This window comes from Falco biarmicus, chromosome 13 (genome assembly GCF_023638135.1).
Source record: "Falco biarmicus isolate bFalBia1 chromosome 13, bFalBia1.pri, whole genome shotgun sequence".
Classification (NCBI taxonomy): Eukaryota; Metazoa; Chordata; class Aves; order Falconiformes; family Falconidae; genus Falco; species Falco biarmicus.
This window is the reverse complement of record NC_079300.1, coordinates 4,323,203-4,343,114: the sequence shown is the minus strand read 5'-3', so window position 1 is coordinate 4,343,114 and position 19,912 is coordinate 4,323,203. Positions and strand designations below refer to the sequence as shown.

The window sequence follows — 19,912 nt, the reverse complement described above, 5'->3', positions numbered from 1 at the left end:
GCGGAGGCAGCGCCCCTGGGCGCGGAAAGGGCCGTCGGAGCGGCTGGAGGCCGCGGGGCCCCCGGGCTCACCCGCCCGGCCGCCCCTGCAGCTTTGCCCGGCAACTTTTCGCTCCCGACCCGCCGTTCCAGCTCAGCTCCCCCCCCCCCCCCCCCTTCCCCCCAGGCCGCCCCCGCGTGCGCGGAGCGGGGCCGGGCGGGGGGTACCGCGGGAGTTACGCGGCTCCCGCAGGGTGCGCAGCGTCTCAGCCCCGCTGTGCGTAAAGATACGCGCAAATGTGTGCGCGGGGATGGGTGCGCACGGCTGTGCGTGCGGGGGGGGTGGGGGGGTGCGCGCACGGGTGCGCACGGCGGGGATGCAAAAGGCGTCGCGGGGGGGCACCTCCCTGCCCTGCCCGCAGCCCTGCCCCCCGGCGGGGGGGCGACCCGGGGGGGGAGACCCCGCAGCGCACACACACACCGCTACACCCTACACCCCGGGCTCCCACCTCCCCGCCGCATCTCGCCCGCCAACTTTCAGCCACGGGCGAAGCCGCGCAAGCCTCCCGCTGCGCTCCCCTCCGCGGATCCCCCCCCCCGCCCCAACGGGGCCAACCGCCCCCCGCGCTGCCCCGTTACCTGCCTGCGGCGCTCGAGGCGGGCAGATAGGGGCCGCCGGCGCTGCTCTCCGCGGGCGCGGCCCTCCGCCTGCGCGCAAACTCCGCGGAGGCGGCCGCGCCGGGTGGAAGGATGCGAGAGGTGCCGGGTGTCTCCCCCGAGGGTTTTGGCTTTGCCGGCGTGGCGGGCGGGAGGCTGCTGGCTGCTGGCGAGGCGACGAGGCTGGAGGCGCGGCACGGCACCGGGACAGGAGGGGACAGAGCCGGGGGGGGACGGGCGGAGGAGGCGCCGGGCTGCGCGGGGGGGCGCCGGGCCGGGACCCCGCTGCCCCTCGCCGGGACCCTCCGAGCTGCTTGCCGCAGCAGCCCCCCCGGCAGCTGGGCTGGTGCTTGCGGTCAGAGCATCTTTGATTTCCTCCTAGTTGGGCTTCTTTTTTTTTTTTTTTCCTTTCCTTTTTTTTTTTTTTTTTTTTTTTTTTTAGAGACAGGGAGGGGGGTGAAAATTGTGACCCATCCCGGCGGTTTTTTTCCTCTCTGATTCTTCTTGGGGTTTTTTTTTCCTCCCCCATCTGCTCTTTTCCCACTTTCCTTCCCCTCCGCCAACCAGCCCCCTCCTTTCCTCTTAAAAAAAAAAAGGCAGGGAAGGGGGGGGGGGGAGGGGGAAATGTATAGTCAGGGCTTCCCAAATGCGCGCCCCCGACCTGGTGCCAAGCGCGCCCCCTTCATTTGTTCCCCTTCTTGAAGCTCATTTTCATGACGTGGAAAAGCCTGATCCAGGGCAACAACAGCACACACACAGACACACACACCCGCACACCCGCACACGCACACTCACGCACACACCCAACACCCGCACCCGCACGGCCCGGGCAGCGCAGCCCGAGCTCCGCCGCGCCCCAGCCCTGCCGCTCCGCTGCCGGGGCCCGGGAAGGCGGCGGCGGCGGCGCTGGAGCCTGCAGCAGCCCCTCTCCTCCCTCCTCCATTGAGTGTGCCAAACAGCAGCTCTGCATCCTAAAGAAGATCATTGAGGGGCTCATTGCATTCCCAGCACGTCTCAGGCTTGCTTCTTTTTTTTTTTTTTTTTTTTTTTTTTTTTTCCTTTTGCCTCAGCTTCAGCAGGAGTAGAGAGAGAGGGAGAGAGAGAGACACAGAGAGGGAGAGGCAGAGAGAAACCAGCAATCTTTAAACTCGAGCTTTTTTTTTTCCCCTTAGCCTCTTTTTTTTGTAAAGATGTGCTAAAATCTCTCCTGCAAACCGGTAAGTACAACCTTTCTGGATCCTTTTGTTTCCGCCTAGGGTCAAAGACACCCCCTCTTCCAAAAAGAAGATATAATAATCCTCTTTATTTATTTTTTTATTTTTTTATTACAGCCTTTGCAGAAGAGAAAGAACTTAAGTGGCTAATATTTTGCAAAGGAGACAGAGAGACTGATACTGCAATGTAGCTCTCATCTCTCTCCCTTCTTCCCAATTAGATGCTGGTTTTAATTGCAGAGGGTATTTCTCTTTTCATGCTTTCAACCATCTCCTCTTTCCCACAGGGGAGGGTTTCATTTGCAAGTTGATCCTAAGGATTTCTGTTCCTCTGGCATTTCTCTCCCCTAAATGCATCTTTCTGCTCTCAAGTTTGCGGATGGAGGGCAAAATTTTCTAGTTCTTACACGAGGAAGGCAAAAAGGACCTTTTCTATTGAAAGATTAAGACTAAAAGCAACGATCGCTCTGAATAATTCTAATGGGCATTTCAGTGATTCAAGGAAGGCTGCATCACCGCCGTTATTATTACCATCCTTAGCATTTCTCTGTGCCCGTACATTTAAAATATCTGGTGAAAGGAAGGGTGAAACCATATGTTGAAGGAGCTGCATCTCATTAGTACAGTATTATTTTCATCCGATTGGAGAAGAATGGTGTCCTCATTCGGAAACGTATATAGTAGGATAGATAATTTGTCGGCTGGTAAGTGTCAAGGTATTTTTTTTCTTCCACTTTCAGCTTTTTAACCGGGTCTCCTGCTTGGTCCTGGGGGCACAAAATACCCTAATCCAAGGCAGGCTGAGTGTTTCAATCCTAGGTGCCTCTTCAGCTGTCACTTCCCTTTAGATCTGCTGATCGCATGGGCATGTGCTTTAGAAAGATTAATCATCTCTAAATGCTTTAATCAGCTAAAATGACTAATATGTGGTATGTATTTATCTGATAATATACCAGTTGCATTAATTCATCGGTGCATTTGAAACGGGAAGCTTTTCTTTTAAATCGGGGTTGTTAACTATTTACTGTTTTAAAGATATTGTGGGGATTTGTGAAGGGAACCGTTTTGCCAGGGACATCAGCAAACCTTGCACATTCCTGTGAACTTGCGTATGGAATATATCGAGCTGGGAGGGAGAGGGATTCAAGGACTGGGATTCAATAACTTTGGGAGTTTGCATGTATGAAAGATGTAGTGCGACACCAGAGAAATCTGCCCACTGGTTATTTCCCCCCCTCCCCGTAGTTAATGCGGGCTACGATGGCTACAAAGCTCAAATTGCGAACAAGTATGAAATACCTGTACTTCTAAACACCGGTCCGACAGTGGAAAACATGTAAAGACGCAACACGTTCAGCCTGTGTGCTCATGTTGCTGTGTGGGTCTGCATGTGCTGTCCTCTTTATAGGTGGCATTTACCAAAGGGGGGGGGGGGGCGGGGGGGACAGGGGAGGCTGATATCGCGTGATTAAACCTTCTAACATCTCTTAAGTATAAATCAGGGCAAGGCTCACCCATCCGACACCCCTAGAGTTGGCTGTGAACGTCTGCCCAACAATTGCTGAACTTTCCAGGAGCCTAACAGAAGTCTAGCAGGTAGGGGCTTAGTGACAAGAGCGGGGCAGGACGGAAATACTGAAATGTGCATTTTTCTTCCCATTGCAGTTTGGTAAACAGCAACAAATGATGAAACCTTCCACGGCAGAGACGCTTCATAAAGGAAGGATGTTGTGGATAATTCTTCTAAGCACAACTGCTCTAGCATGGACTACACCAATTCCCTTGATAGAGGACTCGGAGGAACTCGATGAGCCCTGCTTTGATCCATGTTACTGTGAAGTGAAAGAGAGCCTTTTCCATATACATTGTGACAACAAAGGATTTATAAATATTAGTCAGATAACAGAGTCGTGGTCGAGACCTTTTAAACTTTATCTGCAGAGGAATTCCATGAGGAAATTGTACACCAACAGTTTTCTTCACTTGAACAATGCTGTGTCTATTAACCTTGGGAACAATGCACTGCAGGACATTCAGACGGGGGCTTTTAACGGGCTCCGAGTCCTGAAGAGGTTGTATTTGCACGAAAACAAATTGGACATTTTCAGAAACGACACTTTCCTGGGTTTGGAAAGTCTGGAATATCTGCAGGCAGATTACAATGTCATCAAACGGATTGAAAGCGGGGCATTTCGAAACCTAAGCAAATTGAGGGTCCTTATCCTAAATGACAATCTTATCCCCATGCTTCCCACCAATTTATTTAAGTCTGTGTCCTTAACCCACTTGGACTTGCGCGGGAACCGGCTAAAAGTCCTTTCGTACCGTGGGATGTTGGACCATATTGGCCGGAGCCTGATGGAGATCCAGCTGGAGGAGAACCCGTGGAACTGTACGTGTGAGATCGTGCAGCTGAAGAGCTGGCTGGAGCGCATCCCCTACACCGCCCTGGTGGGGGACATCACCTGCGAGACCCCCTTCCACTTCCATGGGAAGGACCTGCGGGAGATCAAGAGAAGTAAGCTCTGCCCCATGCTGTCCGACTCGGAGGTGGAAGCCAGCCTGGGCATCCCCCAGCTGTCGTCCAGCAAGGAGAACGCGTGGCCTACGAAGCCTTCCTCCATGCTGTCCTCCTTCCATTTCACCGCTTCCTCTGTTGAGTACAAAACGTCCAACAAGCAGCCCAAGCCCACCAAGCAGCCCCGGGCGCCTCGCCCCCCCCCGACGTCCCGCGGCCTGTACCCCGGGCCCAACCAGCCGCCGGTGGCTGCCTACCAGACCCGGCCCCCCATCCCCATCATCTGCCCGACCGGCTGCTCTTGCAGTTTGCACATCAATGACCTGGGCCTGACGGTCAACTGCAAGGAGCGCGGGTTCCACAACATCTCCGAGCTCCTGCCCAGGCCCTTGAACGCCAAGAAGCTGTACCTGAGCGGGAATTTGATCCAGAAAATCTACCGCTCCGATTTCTGGAATTTTTCCTCCTTGGATCTCTTGCACCTGGGGAACAACCGCATCTCCTACGTGCAGGACGGGGCTTTTATCAACCTGCCGAATCTCAAGAGCCTCTACCTGAACGGCAACGACATCGAGCGGCTCACCCCGGGCATGTTCCGGGGCCTGCAGAGTTTGCATTATCTGTACTTCGAGTACAACCTGATCAGGGAAATCCAGCCGGCAGCCTTCAGCCTCATGCCCAACCTGAAGCTCCTCTTCCTCAACGACAACCTGCTCCGCACCCTGCCCACCGACGCCTTCGCCGGCACCTCCCTGGCCCGCCTCAACCTGCGCAACAACCACTTCTTGGCGCTGCCGGTGGCCGGGGTGCTGGAGCACCTCCACGCCATCGTCCAGATCGACCTGAAGCTCAACCCCTGGGACTGCACCTGCGAGCTGGTGCCGCTCAAGCAGTGGCTGGAGGCGCTCAGCTCCGTCAGCGTGGTGGGCGAGGTGCTGTGCGCCAGCCCCGAGCCCCTGGCGCGCCGCGACCTGCGCTCCCTGGAGCTGGCGGCGCTCTGCCCCGCCGCCCTGCGCCCCGCCGCCGCCGCCGCCTCGCCCCCCGCCGCCCCGCCGCCGCCCGCCGCCACCGGCGCCGCCGCCTACGAGCTGCCGCCGCCCGCCGCCGCCGTGCCGCTCTCCGTCCTCATCCTCAGCCTGCTCGTCCTCTTCTTCTCCGCCGTGCTGGTGGCCGCCGGGCTCTTCGCCTTCGTGCTGCGCCGCCGCCGGCGGAAGCTGCCGTTCCGCGGCCCGCGGGCGGAGGCGGCCGACCTGGGCGGGGTGCCGCTGCGCTGCCCGCGGCTCTTCGAGGAGGGCGGCGGCGGCGGCGGCGGCGGCGGCGGCGGCGGCGGCGGAGGGGAGCGCTCCCCGGAGAAGGCGCCCCCGGCGGGCCACGTCTACGACTACATCCCGCACCCGGTGACCCAGATGTGCAACAACCCCATTTACAAGCCGCGGGAGGAGGAGGAGGAGGTGGCGGGCGGCGGCGGGGAGGCGGCCGAGCTGCTGCGGGGCGGCGGCGAGCGCTTCGCCCACGCCGCCGCCGCCGCCGCCGCCGGCGGGCAGGAGCCGGGCACCAACTACCGCACCTTGCTGGAGAAGGAGCAGGAGTGGAGCCTGGCCGTGTCCAGCTCGCAGCTCAACACCATCGTGGCCGTGCACCCCCAGCACCCCGCGGGCGGCGGGCTGGCGGCGGGCGGCGGCGGGCTGGCGGCGGCGGGGGGCGGCCCGCGGGACCGCGACCGCCCGCCGCCCTGCGCCGTAGGGTTCGTGGACTGCCTGTACGGCACCGTGCCCAAGCTGAAGGAACTGCACGTCCACCCCCCTGGCATGCAATACCCGGACCTCCAGCAGGACGCCAGGCTCAAAGAAACCCTCCTCTTCGCGGCCGGCAAGGGCTTCTCAGACCACCAAACCCCCACAAGCGAATACCTCGAGTTAAGGGCCAAACTCCAAACCAAGCCGGATTACCTCGAAGTCCTGGAGAAGACCACGTACCGGTTCTGACCGCCGCCCCGCCGCCCGCCCCGGCACCGCCGCATGCGAGTAGAGGATACAGCTGTGTGCTCTCCCCCGCCAGATGTGCGCGCCGCGGGGAAGGGCCGTTCTCAGATCATTAATCGATGAAGTGCCTTCGCAGACTTTTGCCAGCAGATGTTAATCAATCATTATTTTTTATACTGAAACTGAGACTTTGACTGTGCCATGTCTAAGGTATATAATTATTATTATTATTATTATCGGGGATCTTTGTATTGATCCTGATTAAGTAAATTCTATGTGTGTCTCTCTTTTTTTCTTCGTTGTTTTTTTGGTTTTGGTTTGTTTTTTTTTACTTTTCCTTTACTGTTGGTTTTATTCTTCGTTTTATTGTTTGTTTCTGGTGTTTCGGTTGTTTGTTTGGTTTTTTCGCTTTTCTTTTCCGTTGCAGTAAACTTTCTTTATATTTTCCCTTGGAGGGGAGGGGGAGGGAAGATGGCATTTTGTGGCTTGCTTTCTTCTTGCCCATCATGGCACAGATTCTGTACATTTATTTAAAAAAAATGCAAAGAAGCAAACGAGCGCAGTTTGCTGCATGCCTGGAAACTGCAAGAGGGAAGGGAGGGGAGGTTCTTGCTCGAATGTCTCACTTTTGTCTCTCTCCCTCCCTCGCACGCACACTCACCCTCGCCCTCACCCTCACCGCCACCCTCGCCGCCAGCCCGGCCCCGCCGCGCAGCGCCCGGTGGCCGCGGGGTGCCGGTGGCCGCGGGGGGGGGGATCCCGTGGGCTGGGGGAAGCCAGCCGGAGCCGAGCAGCCCCGAGGTTGTAAGCACGTGGCGCACACACCTAGGGGATGCTCGTCATGACGCCATGGTTTTTTGGAGGACATCCTCACTTTCCTAATAAAAGCAACATGCAAGTATACAGGAAAAAAAAAAAAAAAAAAAAAAAAAGAAAAAGAAAAAGAAAAAAAAAAGCTACTGGGCACCTATCACTAACAGCTTTGTAGGAAGCACTTTTAATGTTTTCTCTCATACACACATACACACACACACACAGACACAAAGGTACAACAATGTGCATATATTTATTCTGTAATTTCAAGTGAATATAAATTGTAAAGGTAATGTTTAATCATTGTACAGTGATGCGTCTGGTATAGCTTTCCTAATAAAACGTTTTGAAAAAAATGCATATATATATATATATACACCCCCATATATATATATATATCGGAATACAAAGCTTGAACCTGAAACTTCAGCTTCCCCCTACTGAGGTTTTCTTCCTCCACCTTAACCTTGAAAGCTATTTTACTAATAACAACAGTTCGGTGCACTGTGATGTTAACAGAGAAAACCCCTGTACAGCTTCTCTTGCCAAGATACCACCCGAGACTTGTAAAAATCCGATTTACAATGCGTGTTCCCCGCTGCGCGGTACTGACGGCCGTTCCCCCGGATTTAACAGTCGGCAGCAAAATTGAGACCGTCCTGGCGTGGCGTTCCTGGCTGTCCTGCCCCGGTAACAGAGGAAGGCACTGCTGCGGGTGTTCCTCCTCCTCGCACTCGCAGTAAATGCGAAGCGAGCGGTCCGAGGTGGGGCGAGGGGCGGGGGGGGAGGGGGGGGGGGGTGTTGGAATTGAAGCGCAGTTCAGATTTTGGGAAAAGGTGAAGCCGTCTGGAAAAGGATCCCAACGGCTCGGGTCAAGCCGGCCCCCCTCCCCGCAGCCGGGGCGGCGCCGCTCCTGCCGTGTGCTCCCCGCTGAGACCGGGCCGAGACCAAAGACGATCGGATTTCCCATCCCCGGGAAGGTCCCGGTTGGTATCTTGTCCCCGTTGTGGTACCTCGGGCCCCGGGCCGGGGCAGGCGGCGGCGAGCTGCTCCGTGCGGCCGCCAGGTGGCGCCGCTGCCCCAGCGCTGGCGGCCGCGGCGGGGCGGGAGCGCGGGGGGACCCGGGCGGCTCCGCTCCCGCTCCGGTCCCGCTCCCGCTCCCGGCCCGCTGAATGTACCCCCCGGGGTGCCTCACACCGGGGTCGCGAAGAGGAGAGCCCGTAGCGGGGCGCCTGTGCCACCGAGGCGCTACCCTAAGGACCTACTGAGTTTTATACGGAAATATCCAATATATCTACAAATAATCATTTGTCTTAACGGAATGGCGGTCACGGTAATTTATCCAGGTGAACTGCGTTAGTTTTTTGCTCCCTAGTGCGTTAAAAAGGTATTCCCCCAGGGCATTTCTCCTGGATATTGTCAGGGGACTGAGGACCCCTGACTGCTGGGGTACAGAGCGTGGTGTCCCCCCCGGACCCAGCTGTCCCTCCTTCCTCCAGGGGAACAACCTGGTTTCACCCAGCACAATCATTTTCATGGAGCTAAACCCATGAATACTTGTTTTCACCCCGAGTGTCGCTATTTATAGCTTCAGCGGGTCCACTTGTCGCAGGCTTTTTTTGTCAGGTCGTCTTGGAGAGGCAGCTGGGTGGGACAGAAGTCGGGTCCCAGCCCTGGTGGTAGCTGTTTGTGTCTGGAGATGGACAGGCAGCTCCCAATAGCTGTAATTCTGGCATCTGCTCCATAGTATTAGTAAAAATATCATGCATTTGAATTTCCCAGATTCCTCTGTTGAGTTGATAGCATTTTGTTACTACTGCCTTCAGCTGTAATCTGTTGGGATTTGTTCATTTGCCTTTTTTTTTTTTTTTTTTTTTTATGGCTAGCAGAAGAGCATGCACGTGTTAAAAGTAACAAACATCAGAGTGCAAAGGCCAGATCCTTCTTATGATAATCGTAATAATCACATTGATAAGACTACATGCAAGTAGTGCGTAGAGCTGTATCAGTTTGGTTAAAGTACAACCCCTAGTGAGAGTGGTGCTGTATACATTTGGCAATGTCACCAAACCCCCAGGTGTTCATACTTGTATCCAAATATAGTAAAGCCAGTTGCAAATAATGTTTATATTTTAATTAAACTGCAGAAAGGCAAGAGAATTTCAACATAACTATAGGTAGTAACCTCACCCGCAAATGGTGAAGAAATCTATTTATTCAGTGGAAATAAATTTGTTCTATGAGAATGGAATTTTGTATTAAAAGAGATAATTTTTGGCTTACGTTGAGTTATTTTTCTTTCCTTGTGTAGGAAACTTCCTTTTCCTTGTGTACTGAAATCATTTGGGGATGATTCGCTCTGGAAGTGTTGACAATGTTTAACTGTGATAACTAATGTGTGTTATGATGACTTTGAGTTTGCTATTTCATTGCCTGAGCTGAGGCTGAGTGGGTGGTAGTGTTACTTGCCACTGCAGGAAACAAAAGTGGATCCATCATCTCTGATCTGTGGTGGGTGACTCTTTACGTGCTTCGACCTGGGTTACTCCTAATGAACAGGGAGCATTAATGAAAATTATACCATTATCAGCGGTATTATTGGTAGCATTCATGATATTGGGAAGGAATCAAATAAAGTCAAATGATCTGCATTTACATTAGAGCTGTTTGATGGGATGCTATTTTAAATAAATAAATATATTTTTAGCTTATTTTGTTGTTGTACAACAAGTACCGGCTATGGGCTTCAGCAGTTCAGATTGTGGTGGTGCTCAGAACCTGGCAGTCAATCTTTCATCACTTTGGTTTTATTCACTCATTGACTAAAATTGAAATTCTTCCCACAGGTGGAAAAGAAAAAAAAAGGCCAGGTAAGTCCCGGTGATAGCTGAGAACAGCTGCCTACAGGGAACCAGAATGGGTAACAATGGTGCCCAGTTATCAGTGCTCTTTTGTATTTCCTGGATATTGTCATTGATGTCACCATCTTATTCTACCTGCGTTAAAAGATTTGTTTAAGACTTCTGATTGCTTCATGGATCTCTTAACTGTCTCAATAGTGAGAGAAAGGTGTTAATTTTTATGGTATGAAGAATAATCTGACTTCTGGAAAGAGATCCGTCTCTGAATGTCTGTTGCAGCAAGCCAGGACCGTACTGCTCTAGTCGGGCAACTGTTACAGACAGGTCATTTCTTACGAGGTTCAGTGAATGTGGGTGAAGATGTGATAGCTCAAGATTTTGTCAGAGTCCTTTCCAGACAAAGCCGCTTTTGAGCATGACATCACAGGTCATTTGGTTTCAAGCTAGAAATGCACACTTATGTGCAACGTGTGTTCTCTGCTGTAAACTTTTACAGCAGCAGGACAGGAAGGTCTCTACAAAATGTCAGTGGGCAACACTCTACGTTTCTGAAGCACTAATGTGTGCAAGCAGGAATGTGTGAGTGCTATGCTCCTTCTGCTTTGTGCTAGTACCTACTCCACATGAACTGTTCACACGAATAAGGCATGAGGAATTGGCTTTAGGTATGATGGAAATGTTCACATGAAAAAAAAGTGTGTAGAATTTGGCTGTAAGTTTGGAAGTTCATTGCTTAGCTACGTCACTCAACCAAAGAGTATGACTTCTGGCAACGCTCCAACCACTTAGGTGTGAGCTTGTTCCAGAACTGCACTTCTTCCAAAGGCGTTAGCTTTTGCAGGGTGGATTTATGTAATCAGAAATCAGGCTGCTGCACATTGTATGTTCCTATTTTCTGAGTTTTTCAAGACTCGATTCTAAATCTGATTTCCTCGTAACTGAGTTTCACAGTAGATTTATGTATGGGTTATACAGTACAATGCACTTGTTTCCATGGGAGAAGTGAAGAGTAAATTCACCCAATATGTAGTTTCACAACTTCTTTGTGCTAACAACAGCTCTTTGTACAAAATTGTGCTGTTTTTTAAAATATATTGTAATACTGATGTGAGTGGAAATACATTTTTTTCCCAATACTTGAAAAAAATCTGTTTTATTTGGACAATAGTGTAGCTATGCCCCAATTTGAAGCCTGTTTGAGCTAGTGGAATTGGAATGCCCATGGAACCAACGCTTTGTGTGGGTTTGTACTGGAAGACCTAATTCTGCTCCCTTGAAGCCAGTGCTGAAATACCACATTACTGCTCAGTTTTACTCAACAGACTTGAATGAAGAGCAAAGTCTGGTCTCAGAAAATTGCAAGTATTAAGTGGACTCAAGTATTTTCAGACAGGTGCTCCACGTGACTGTTTCAGAATAAGATGAGTAACAGTACAGAGAAAATGGTTTTGCCATCAATTTAGTAATTTTTCTGATAGATGTCATTCACAAATTAACCAAACAAGACAGTATTTGCATAAAAAAAGAAATATGAGCACCTATCAGCAGATTCAAGAAACATGGAAACTGGTACCAGAGTTTAGAGCTCATGTCATAGGTAACCAACCAGCCAACAAGATTATTAATGTAACAGTTGCAAATTATTTTGAAATACTTTATCACTATTACCTTTTTCTTTAAAATCCAGAATATGAACAGGTACTGACAACTGTGTTTCTTTTATTTTTTAATGTTTTTTGCTCTATCCTTATAGTTTCCCACTTTTAAGATGACATACTTGTATATGCAGTTTTGTTTGGGTTGCTGGAGGAGCTGGGGGGGGTGCTGATGGAAGCGTTAGCTTTGCTGCATACAGTGTTCCCCAGAAGGCTGCTGGGGTGAAACTAGCAGGTTATCTTTGATCACTGTGAAAGTACGTGGAAACACTCCCCTGTGGTGGCATTTCTTCTGTTAAACTGGTCGATATTGAGGTGGGTTTCAGAAGTGTCAGGTGGGTCATTTTTGCGGAAAAACGGTGTGAAAAGGCTCGAAGGAACGGAGCCACTGGCATTGCTATAGGAATTCCCTGTTCCACGGTCGTACGGGCTAGTCTCTGTGGAGTGGATGTTGCAACAGCTTTTATATTTTTGAATGTCAAGGGTGTTAATCTTAAGTGTGGGGTTACTTTTAGACATTATGAAGATGTATGTATATGCAATACTAAGATGCTGGGTGCCTTAAAGAGAATAGATAATAATTAATAGAGGGCGTAGCACAATATAAAATATTAATAACTCAGTTCATATGTCATATACTAAATCTTTAATGTCCGTTTACTTTTCTTAACATCTTTATTTTTCTACTAGAATTTTCTAAATCTCTCAAGAATATCCTGTATAGTCTATGAATTCTGAAGAAATATTTTAGGTTAGCCAAGGGTTGACCCTCTCTGTATTTGGGAATTCAAACAAATACCACTAAAGGTGGAGGAATATTCCTGGCTGTGGCATGTGGCATGTTGTTGTAGCACTGTGCCAGTAAGGGACGTTCTCTGTAGTGGTGAGATTTTGCAGTAGGGCTTGAATAATTTCAAGCAGGAGTTCCTGAATTGTGATAAATCACTATTGGACTGGCAGAGATCTGAGATGAGCTACTGCTTCTGCTGCCATCCCTCTGTTGATGGTGGGACCTGATACCATTGCTGGTGGGGACTCCTGTAACAGTAATTCTAAAAAACCCCAAAGAAACTAACAAACAAAAGCAGAAGAAAGGTTTGGGAGTCTTTGTCCTACAAGGACCCTCTCATCTGAAGTTAATGACCTTCCCCAAATGTTAAAGGGACATTAGGATACCGATAATGGGAAAATGTGGGTGGGGGTTTCTTGCTTTCCTGAGCTTTACTTTGCTTTTCTGGTGACAGTGACTGGTTTGCATGTTAAAGAACTGTAGGAATGTATGTGTTAATATTTTTTCAGATCATACTTTTTCAAAACAAAGTCAATCTATCACAACAGTAGATATGTTAAACTGACATGAGTCTTCTAGAAAGCTATGTGAACCTTTGGTTTTGTACTTGGTCTTTAAGTTACTATCTATCTGTGTGTGTGTGTATATATATATATATATATATAATGTCCATTTTATGAATAACCCTTGAACCAAAGTGTGTCGTTGAACTCTGGAGGCTTCGGATTTGCAAATTATGGCTAATTAATGTTGTTTTGTTGTTGTTGTTGTTCCATGATTATTTGGTTTGATTTTATTCCGAGTATGACTGGAGACAGGAAAACATTTCAGTGTGAAAATTCTCACCAGACAACACTTTTTAATAGGACTTTCAAATTTAATTCTTTCTTCTCTTTTCTTTGGAGAACTGAAGGAGCTATGGTCCAAAGAGTGTAGGAATTGCCACTCAGGCTTCAGGTTGAAATGTGTTCACTCTGCTGTGTCCACTTGTTCCTGAGAGTGCCCAGGACAGTCTGACTCAAAGGAAGGTGTAAGAAATTCCCATTACTGAGGTCACAGGGTCAGATGTGGCCAGCTGGTCTGTTCCACCATTAGCTCTCACCCTGAGCAATCGGGTAGCTGGGGTACTACACCACTGGAGGTACCCATCCTGTGTGCACAGGGAGCAGGCAAGTGCTGAGCACTCAGAAACATCAAGTTGCAGTTTTTCAGTGAAAAATGAACTTTAAAAAAACTGGACATCAGTAATGGATGCTGGCCATTTAGAAGTTTGTCTCTATGTTCTTTAGAAAACTCATCCAGAGTTTCTCTGGTGCTGTTAAACTGCCCTGCAAGGGCACATCTGATCAGTCTTGGTCAAAGCACTGCTGAAAGAGATGTATAGCTAATGCATTCTTCTTAATTAGAGAGCATCGTTTCTTGTGGCATCACTTCTGTTATGTTTTCTTGCAGTGACCCCAAACCCTGGCTGCTTTGGAAAGTGGATAGTATTGGCAAGCAAAGAAATATGGCAAGTAAAGGTATTTTTTAGATCCAGTTTGTGTTAGTGTTTTCTTCAAAGAAAGGGCAAGTCATAGCTGTTGGCTCCTTGTTCTGCAGGCCCCACTGAGAATAAGTAAAGGCAGCGATTCAGGCAAAGAGTCAGTCATCGTTCAATTTGCATTTAATTCTCTCTCTTTTATACCAACAAAGTAAGAAATGTGAATGTATCTAATTTATATCTATAAATATATAGCTATTCCTCCTGTGAGCAGTGAGGGGCCATGATACTACAGCCAGTGATGATGATGGAAGGAATGCCATTGGCATCTCTGGGAGATGGGTTGAGCGGTGGCAAGTGGGAACTGTGCCAAGGCTAGTAATGCGAACGGCACCTGAAAGTCAAGCGTCTCACTGCATTAGAGACAGCTCATAACAACACGCAATTCTCTTTGAAACCTCTCTTTTTAGAGCAGGTAAACAAATATCTTACAGAATCCTCTGTTACCTGCGTTTGGCCCAAGTTCTCAACCAGCCTCCAGATTGTTGGCATTCTCAGCATTGCTTTTACCTATCTGCATGCACAGATATTCATTTGGCTGACAAGAAGTTATAGCACATCAGTTTGCACATTAACCATGTGCATGAAATGGAGACCAATTGAAAATACGGTTATCTTTGTTGGGTTTTTCTATAGAGTGGTGTTTTGCACCTCAAGACTTCATTCTGTAAGATGTGTCGACTGGATTGCCTACCTGTAACTCAGCTTTGTAAGCAGCCTCCTGAGGTTAGCCGTGGTGGTATTACATGCCTTGTGCTTTGCCAGCCCCTACAAGCCAGCCAAAGTCTGTTAAAGCCTTCAGAGCACAAAACACTGATCAGATGGATCTCTAACAGGTATGCATCAGGGATAAAGTGGAGATGTTCCATTTGCAACAACCTAAAATTAGTTGCTATTCAGTCAAAACAGTAGTAACTGCCTCCGATGTTGTCACTTCTACTGGAACAGGGCAGCTAATGTGTGTAATGGAAGTGTTGGTACTAAGTATGTACAGTATATACATATATACCGTGTGTCTATATATGTGTGCATACGTGTATGTGCTAGCATGTTAAAGCGTCAAAGTTGATTTTGGGAAAGTTCTGAGAGATTCAGGTATGCGGCTTGCTTTGGACTGTTATTAACAAGATGGGCATTTTGGTTATGAAGCTAAAAATAGCTACATTAAGACCTACTTTCTCAATGTAGGTCAGTGGAGGCACTTCTCAGACTTATTAGCATTTTGGACACTTAATCTTAGCAGCATATTGCATCTCCTCGAATAGGTTAGTAGAGACAATGCAGGAGAAACTGCTGCATCTCGAGTCATTCAGAAAGGTTGCCAAGTTTCTCAGGAATAAGAATGGCCGAATAATGAGTATTATATTTAATTCAGGATGGAAAGGCAACCGTGGGGAGTTCAGCAGAGGCAACTCAGATCGTCTTGGCTCCGTGGGGGAGGAAGAATTTATAACTATAGCTAGCTAAAAAGAAGCAAGCTGTGTGTGCATTTGTGTGTATATATATATATATTTATATATATGTATATGCAAATCTGTGTATGTGTATATAACACTGCGTGTATATATGTATCTATGTATATGCCTACAATGTATAATATATGTATCTATAGATATGTATACATTTATATAAATTTATATTTCTCTATATAAATAGTCATGCAACTATGGGAAATCACATTTCAACAGTGTGTCCTTTCCTTTAAAACCCCACAACAAGCTGCATCCATTAATATCGTACTGGCATAAATGTCTTCAGTTATCTTTTCTACGTAGAAAGGAGCATTGCTTTGTGGTTGAGCACAAGCCTAGAAGGTTTTTACTCTTCCAGCAGACTCTGAGTAGGTGATTAGCTGCTCCACAGCTGTTCTACATTTGTTAAATATAAGTGGTGGCCAAAATGACTCAGGGCTGGTTTAAAAAGCAAAGGAAGAGAGTTGTTTGTTGGTTGTGTTTTGGAAAGCTCTGTTATGCTCACAGAGGTCTGATGGTGGAATAGCCATGCTGGTAACTAGCATAAGTTTGTTGCTGTTAGTGTCCCAGCTACTGCTAATGGCTTCTGAATGGAGGAAAAAAAGATGAATTTCCTGCTCTAAAGTAAGTTATCTGAATTCTGATTACTTTCACTCGGTGATGTATGGATTTCCATTTAGGGTTAAGATGTTAGGCTGTAAATCAAGAATCTTAGTTCAGTGAACATCTAGTTCAAGATGTGTCTTTTATGTTATAACTGATTTTAAGTAATTTCACTTCATTATCAGAACAAGCTATACCTTGGTTCACGATAAGCTCAAAGAATTTCTCAGCTGGAAACCCATTCATATCAGGATGAATTTTGCACTTGGCTTTGGTGAGGTTGAATCAGACCAGAGTGTTTCATTGAGTGCTGACATTAAAACAATCTTGTAGTTGTGCAAATATTAACTAAAACTGTAATTTTGTAATAAAAGCAAGCCTAAAAATGACTTACTAGTTATGTATTCTATGCTTGTAACATCTTTCTATTGGTAAGACCTTTACACAGTTGCTGGGTATCGGCAAGGGTTTGGATTTTGGGCTGCTGATTATTTCTCCAAGTTTTGCCCCTGATTTGAGCTGGAACCAGCTCAGCCCCTGGAAGAATGCACCACAGTATGCTGCAGTTCAAAGGGAAAGCTGCAACGTAATGATCTTCATCAGCATCCCCTAAGCTCCCCACCCTGAATGATTTTTGACAGCTGAATTGCCGCATGTGTTGTGCTGGAACACATGTAGCTCATGGTAAGGTGGATTTGTCATGATTTTTGGCTCCTGTGCTGATTGCGTGTGGGGACAGGTGCCCCATGCTCGGGGCTGGTGCTGCTGCAGAGGAACATCTTCCTGCCTCCAACACCGAGCGGTCCTACGCCGTCATGGCTATTAGAGCAGTGAGGATCTGTCATACTGCCAGTCTACAATCATTAGCAAATGGTAATGTGATTAGAAAAGAAAAGGGGGAAGAGTGGATTTTCTTTCCAAGTCCTTTGCTTCCTTTAAGGCACAAGGCAAACAAACATGAAATAATCACAGAAATCAAAATAAATACCCAGTGGTTTAAAACATAGGATATTGAATGAAACATTTCTTTTAAGCTTCTTGATTACGCTTTGCCTTATTATTTCATCTGGAGGAAATAAGCACCTTGTGGGAAAGTGCTTCCCAATCCTTTTTGCATAAATGTTACAGTGAAACTTTCGGTGATACATAGCTCTCTGTTCAAGAAAATAGGTCATTTCCATACAAATGTCATATTTTATGCAGAAAATATGCTGAATTCATATACTATCTTCTAGTTAAAGCAATCCTTTTGCTGTTTCTGTGATTTCAGCATATTTTCCTGAATGAAGACAACCAGAAGGGGAGCAGGAAAAAAGGTTATTTTTCAATTAACTCATGCAGGCCTAATGTCAGGTGAACTACTTGAAAACGGTGTCTCTGGGGCACGCAGAGGAACATCATCCTCAAATGGCTAACTTTTTTTTTTTTTCAGCCAGAAGCATGAGAATTTGAGCAGAGTGTATTACAAAGCTCAGAGGGCCACTGCTTTGCTGAGCATCTGGAGACTTTGGGAACTAAGTTTTTCTGATGTCACTTGTTAAAGAAGATGCTTAGATGCCCATATCTTTGGGGAAGCAGCCATTCATACAGGAAGCCCACAGACTGAAGCCAGTAAAGGAATGAGGAATTTTGCAAATCTCATACTCTGCAGCAATCTTCCTCGCAGGATGAATTTCATCTATAATGAACCTGGGCTACACACACTATTGCTCTAAAGAAACAATAAACCAGCCCTGCTTTCTAAATAGCTGAATTTTGCCATGCCACTTTAGGAAAGGAATAGTGTGGTTTGAGGATCAGACATACAAAATCATGTTATTGCTATAGATAGACATCCACATAAATTACATGACCTAAAGCATGTAGGTGCCTAAGGCTCCACTGGCGTGAATCATTGCAGCTCTGTTGCTCTCAGTACAGCAGTGCTTGTATCCCTGTGCTGGTGAGATGACTCAAAGATGTTTGATACCCGCTGGTGTAGCAGTTTCTCTGGAGGGCTTTCCATGTAGCCAGTAGTATTTTGTTAAGTAAGTATAAAAATAAATAAGCCCAGCTTCTCATCTAGTGTGAGCTGGCGTCAGCCCAGCAAAGTGCTTAGGCTGCTCGGTGCTGGTGGGGAGCTTGACCCTGCATGTGGCAGTCTTCTCCCTTTTTACCCAGCTGGTTATTTTCTTACTGTGGGACTGCAAAGAGCTGAAGCTGTTGAGATGGGATCATCTTTGGCAGCATCAGTATCGCCTGACCTGTGGATGGGCTGTTCACTCACAAGGAGAACAGCCTTGACCCAGGCTCCTATCCAACTTCTGCACAAGCTTCTATGACCACCTAAAGCCTGCTTCTGCCCTTGTGTGTTGGGGGGATAAGAAACACAAACACACACACACACCCCCCCCCAAGAAAACACAAATTCCCCCAGAAAATCTCCCTTTGCCAAATCCTGTTTCAACCAATCCTTAAAGTAACTGTGAAGTCAAAAGAACTATAGAATATGCAGTAAACTTACAGGAATTGGGCTCCCACAACTCATGTGAAAACAAGATGTCTCAAAGGCCAGCCACAAAGAATAATTATCTGTTGTAAAGCGCTTAATGACTGAACAGCTTTGGAGCTGAGTACTGATGTTAACAAAAAAGAACAACAAAAAAAGCACAACCTTAGATGCAGCTTTTCGGCTGCGCTCACGAAGCCGCAGTTGTGCTGGTTATAAAGGAAAGCAATGAGCAGAGAAAGCAGCCATCAGGGAAGCTGTGGCGGTTTTATGCCCAGGACAGCACAAAGATACTCTCCTTATGACTATTACCGACTTTAGATAGGAGTGTCTGCTTATTCTTTCATGGTGTCCCTCCTGAGCCGTGAGGCCCTCCCTTGCTGTTCAGCCTCTCCCCAGGTGTTGCTCTCCCTGTCCATGGAGGTTGTGTTTGCAGAAGGGGTGTAATCCTGGAGAGCACAGTCTTCTGCTCAAAACGCCGCCCTGAATCAGCAAAGCTTGGCTCAAATGCAGCAGCGAGCGTTGGCTCATGCGTAAGCAGGTGGTAAGTGCCTTCCTGAAAAGGGACCTGAGATCTCACTGCTTTACTGCTAAAGGATGTGTTAAACTCCTATAAAAGAAAACTGTATAAAAAAAAATAATTCACAGTAATAATAATGATAAAGCTCTATATAACACGTTTTCGTTAACAAATAAGCAGGTACTGACCGCCAAGGTCTTGTCTGGAATATGAGACACCTACCCATTTTTTCTCTGACAGTGTCTTTATTTTTCTTCCTCTTTCCTCTCTAAATCATATTGGTACAGGCTCATCCTACTTTAATGATATGTCATTTGTTTCCCAAGCAGTGTATGGGAAAGTGATCTTAAGAGGTTCATATCTTAAGTACAGCAAGACATTCCCACAGAGAAGTCTATCCCGCCCGTTAATCTTATCTGGAGCTTTGGCTGATTGTGTTGTATCTAAAAGTTTAGATATTTAAAATTAATTAGAATTTAACTGGAACTAAGCTTCTGTTCCCAATTTCCTGTCTCCATGGGGAAGACAGCAAAAAATTCCTATCTCATAAAATTAATATGAGTATAATGTGTATTATTAGATGTCCAGATACTCTATTTAACAGAACGTTGCATATATATAAAAAAATGGAACAAGTACATTACTGGTATTTTTTTATAGTGAAGGGATTTTAAGAATTATGTAAAAATTAAACAAGTTAAATCATTATTATCAAAATAATTATTAACTTATCAAAACACTGAGCTATGGTAATAAATCACTGACAGCTCTGGATATTCAGGTGACAGTGTTAGGCCCTGATGGAAAAGGATCAAGTTCTG

General features: G+C 47.4%; 1 protein-coding gene across 5 annotated transcripts; it reads left to right on the top strand.

Moving 5' to 3' along the window:
* The first annotated feature begins 1,162 nt into the window (after positions 1 to 1,162).
* Positions 1,163 to 16,472, top strand: SLITRK3 (SLIT and NTRK like family member 3). Of its 5 annotated transcripts, XR_008825255.1 has the most exons (3): positions 1,163 to 6,559; positions 13,921 to 13,988; positions 14,645 to 16,472. XR_008825255.1 is itself a non-coding variant. In XM_056359027.1 (2 exons), the coding sequence occupies exon 2, from the start codon at positions 3,533 to 3,535 to the stop codon at positions 6,350 to 6,352; it is 2,820 nt and encodes a 939-aa protein (XP_056215002.1). In that variant the 5' UTR covers positions 1,163 to 1,852; positions 3,515 to 3,532; the 3' UTR covers positions 6,353 to 7,586. The 5 variants fall into 5 exon arrangements, 3 of the variants coding, with proteins under 3 accessions (XP_056215002.1, XP_056215000.1, XP_056215001.1); XR_008825254.1 differs by having other exon boundaries at positions 13,921 to 16,472; XM_056359027.1 differs by lacking the exons at positions 13,921 to 13,988; positions 14,645 to 16,472 and having other exon boundaries at positions 1,163 to 1,852; positions 3,515 to 7,586.
* Positions 16,473 to 19,912: the final 3,440 nt, after the last annotated feature.